We start from the raw sequence: 4,424 nt of genomic DNA on the forward strand, positions 1-4,424 counted from the left end.
TGCATAATGGTATGTGTCAACACAGACTCTTTGCATAATTCTGTGAAGCAGTATTTTCTAAATACTAACTAACACTTGATGATACAAAATCATACATGGGTAAAGAATGCATAAAAAATGCAAGGTAGACCAATGATTTTAATGTAATAGAGTATAGAAAGTCAATTAATACGGAGCTGAAGAAGAGAGTCGGAAGAACAAGAGGTTTTCTCTTGGGGACCGAGGAGGATCTTGGAAATGATGTTATGGACAATATTACCGGGCAGAACCAATTCTATGAGACCCAGGTCATCAAGAAAGAGAACGAGTCAGGCTATGAGAGGAGACCTTTGGAAATGGAGCAGCAGCAGGCCTCTTGCCCAGTGGAAGTGAAGACAGAGATGAAGCAGGAAGGACCCACCAGCTTCCTCCCACCTGAAGCATCTCAGCTCAAGCCAGACAGACAGCAATTCCAAAGTCGCAAGAGGCTTTATGAAGAAAACCGGGGAAGGGGGTACTTCAAGCACCGAGAGGATAGGAGGGGTCGCTCTCCTCAGCCTCCCGCCGAAGAGGATGAAGATGATTTTGATGACACTCTTGCTGCCATCGACACCTATAACTGTGACCTCTACTTCAAGGTGGCCGGAGACCGGAGTAGTGGCTACCCACTGGCAACTGAGGGCTTCACATACCTGTGGTCTGGAGCCCGTGCCAGCTATGGGGTCAGAAGGGGCCGTGTGTGCTTCGAGATGAAGGTCAATGAGGAAATCTCCGTGAAACACCTTCCATCTACGGAGCCTGACCCACACGTTGTCCGTATCGGCTGGTCCCTTGATTGCTGCAGCACCCAACTAGGCCAAGAGCCTTTCTCTTATGGCTATGGAGGCACTGGGAAGAAGTCCACCAATAGCCGGTTTGAAAACTACGGAGACAAGTTTGCAGAGAATGACGTGATTGGCTGCTTTGCGGACTTCGAATGTGGAAATGACGTGGAACTTTCCTTTACCAAGAAGGGGAAGTGGATGGGCATTGCTTTCCGAATTCAGAAGGAAGCCTTGGGGGCTCAGGCCCTCTACCCTCATGTTCTGGTGAAGAATTGTGCAGTGGAGTTCAACTTCGGGCAGAAGACAGAGCCCTACTGTTCTGTCCTTCCTGGCTTTACCTTCATCCAGCACCTTCCCCTGAGTGAGCGGATCCGGGGCTCTGTTGGACCAAAGACCAAGTCAGAGTGTGAGATTCTGATGATGGTGGGCCTGCCCGCTGCGGCGAAGACCACATGGGCCATCAAACACGCAGCCTCCAACCCCTCCAAGAAGTACAACATTCTGGGTACCAAAGCCATCATGGATAAGATGCGGGTGATGGGCCTGCGCCGCCCGCGGAACTACGCCGGCCGCTGGGATGTCCTGATCCCGCAGGCCGCCCAGTGCCTCAGTCGCCTCATCCAGATCGCTGCCCGCAAGAAGCGCAACTATATCCTAGACCAGGCAAATGTTCATGGGTCAGCTCAGAGACGACAAATGAGACCATTTGAAGGCTTCCGGCGCAAAGCTATTGTCATTTGTCCCCCTGATGAGGACGTAAAAGACCGAACAATAAAGCGAACCGACGAGGAAGGGAAAGCTGTCCCAGATCATGCAGTCTTGGAAATGAAAGCCAACTTCACGTTGCCAGACGTTGGGGACTTCCGAGATGCGGTGCTGTTCACTGAGCGGCTGCGGGAGGAAGCAGACGAGCTGGTGAGGCAACACAACGAGGAGGGTCGCAAGGCCGGGCCACCCCCTGAAAAGCGCTTTGACAACCGAGGCGGCGGTGGCTTCCGGGGCCGGGGTGGCGGCGGCAGTTTCCAGCGCTACGACAACCGAGGTCCCCCTGGGGGCACCCGAGGAGGCTTCCAGGACCGAGGAGAAGGCAGTGGTGGAGGAAGCAACTACCAAGGAGGTTTCAACCGAAGCGGAGGTGGTGGCTACAGCCAGAACCGCTGGGGTAACAATAGCCGGGATAACAACAACCCCACCACCCGAGGCAGCTGCAACCGAGCTCCCCAGCAGCAACCACCCCCCCAGCAGCCGCCGCCGCCACCCAGCTACAGCCGCCACCCAGCTACAGCCCTGCTCGGAACCCACCAGGGGCCGGCAGCTACAGCAGGAACAGCAGCATCCCTGGCTCAAGTGCCAGTACCAGCACCCCCACCGTCAGCAGCTACAGCCCTCCACAGCCGAGGTACAGCCAACCACCCTACAACCAGGGAGGTTACAGCCAGGGCTATACGGCCCCACCACCTCCACCTCCACCGCCGCCTGCCTACAACCATGGGAGCTCCGGCGCCTACACCCCCGCTCCATATCCCCCGCCGCCGCCGCCGCCAGCCGCACAGACTACCCTCAGCCCCGCTGTAACCAGGATCAGCAGTTTGCTCAGCAGTGGAACCAGCACTGTCGGAACCAGGGCCGGTGGCCACCATACTCCGGGAACTACGACTGCGGGAGTTACACCGGGAACACACAGGGGGGCACGAGCAGGCAGTAGCCGTGTGACCCGGAGGCCCCTGCCGGCTTCCTCCACCAGCGCCCACCTCGGTCCCTTGTCTGCCCCACAGAGTCCTGCGGTGCTGGGGGACGGGTCATCCCAGGGCTGCCTCCCTCCAGCCCGTGCCTCCCTGCTGAGGGACCTCTTCCCCTATAGGGCTGGGCATTTTTCTCTGGATTCAAACAGGCAACAGTGACCTTTTAGTTTCTCTTCCTCTCCCCACCTCCTCCCTCTTCCTCCTCTTTTTCCCTTCCTCCTGTTTGACTAAAGACACCCCTCCCCTCCCTTGGTCACACAGTGAGGCCGCAGTGACTGAGGACGACCCCTTGCTGTCCGCTGTCCCAGGCCTCCTCCAGCCCCTCGGCTTCCCAGCTTTCCCTTCCGAAACCCTCATGCAGTTGGTTGTAAATTCTTTCAGGAGCCGTTTTACTGTCTACTTTTCAGGATTAAAACCAAAAAATCAAAAACTTAAAAAAAAAAGTCAATTAATATAACTTCATGTTTCAAAGACAAATTATCTTATCCAAAGAAAATTATCACTTGTCAAGTTTTAATGTAATATCGAAGAAGGGTATTTCAAATTATCCAAAATGGCTACAAAAATGCCCGTGTGAGTGTGAATTTTCTTCATATACTTCTACCAAACCAACATACTGCAACAAATTGAATGCAGAAGTAGACAGGAGAGAATCTGGTTTTCTTCTATTAAGTCCAACATTAAAATGACTTGCAAACACATTTCTTAAATGCCACAATTCTCGCTACTTTTTATTAGTTTTGGGTAATGTTATTTTTCATAAAATTATGATTTATTTTAATATGCAGCAGGTTTGTCGTTTTAAAATAAATTATTACATATATTTTTAAAAAGGTCTACTTTTTCATTTCTAGTAAGTTAAATATCAATAGATGTAATCCATGTAACTAAAATCTCTTTGGAGCACTCAATATTTTTTAAGAGTCTAAAAGGTTCCTGAAGCAAAAGGTGTGTGAGAATCACTAGCGTGGACTATGTGAAAATAACTGTTGGCAACATCGTGATTTCTTCTTCACACTCACATTGGACATGAAAGGCCAAGGTTAAAGTTACTTTGTTGAATGTCATAGAGGATCCCTGTGGGTTTTGGTGGGGATCGTTAGTGGACTTCCTGAAGATCCACATGAAGAGATTCTCCCTATAAACAAACCCCTCTAGTGAACTCTTTGGGCCATTTATCCTTTGAAGGCCAAATGCGTCTAGCACTGGAGCATAAGGTACTTTGATTCTGTGGTACCCCAGGATGTAAAAAATTATCTCAAGAGATGATTATTAGGAAAACCCTTGGTGTTAAATAATTTTAATTGCTTTAATTTAAAAGAGTTTATAAATATTGAATTTATGATTGCTTTTTTTAGCATTGTGTGTGTGTGTGTGTGTATGCGTACTAAATATATAGGGTAATATGAAAATTACTAGCCATGGGGTAATGAGGTTAAAATATTATAAGTCATCCCATGACTATAGGGACAATGTTTATGATATGAGCTAATATAACCATTAATGAAACTTACCTGTTACACTTTTCCTTCAACCCTAGCCACTTTATTCTTTATTTTTCCTCTTCCTTCGCAGCGAGGTTCTAGCTCAGTACCCTTATTGTAATTGACTCCCCCAGGCTCTGTCCATTTTTATTAAACACCAAAATGTCAGCTAGTTAGCCAAAAGATGTTGCTGAACTCTGCACGGTGCATTGCACACACTCATATTTAAAGGTGTACATGAGTGAGGGAGGCTTTGTGCAAGCCAGGAGTAAGTCACAAGGAGTCAGAAAGCCTCTTCTCCTGTCATTCCCTGCAGATGACAGAATTTCCTCTTAGAACAAAATCCCTTCAGGTTAGGGCTGAAAACATGGGGGAAATCCAAATACTGGTTTAGA

At 49.3% G+C, this 4,424-nt stretch overlaps 1 protein-coding gene across 1 annotated transcript; it reads left to right on the forward strand.

Annotated features, from left to right (window-relative positions):
- The first annotated feature begins 239 nt into the window (after nt 1–239).
- LOC129078878 (heterogeneous nuclear ribonucleoprotein U-like protein 1) lies at nt 240–2,508 on the forward strand. The gene is given in 3 exon segments (XM_054583851.1): nt 240–2,058; nt 2,061–2,350; nt 2,353–2,508. Coding segments are annotated over 3 exon segments (2,259 nt in total). The 5' UTR covers nt 240–245.
- Nucleotides 2,509–4,424: the final 1,916 nt, after the last annotated feature.

Source organism: Pteronotus mesoamericanus, unplaced genomic scaffold (genome assembly GCF_021234165.1).
Source record: "Pteronotus mesoamericanus isolate MK-2021 breed Mesoamerican mustached bat unplaced genomic scaffold, CSHL_Meso_final contig_74, whole genome shotgun sequence".
Lineage (NCBI taxonomy): Eukaryota > Metazoa > Chordata > Mammalia > Chiroptera > Mormoopidae > Pteronotus > Pteronotus mesoamericanus.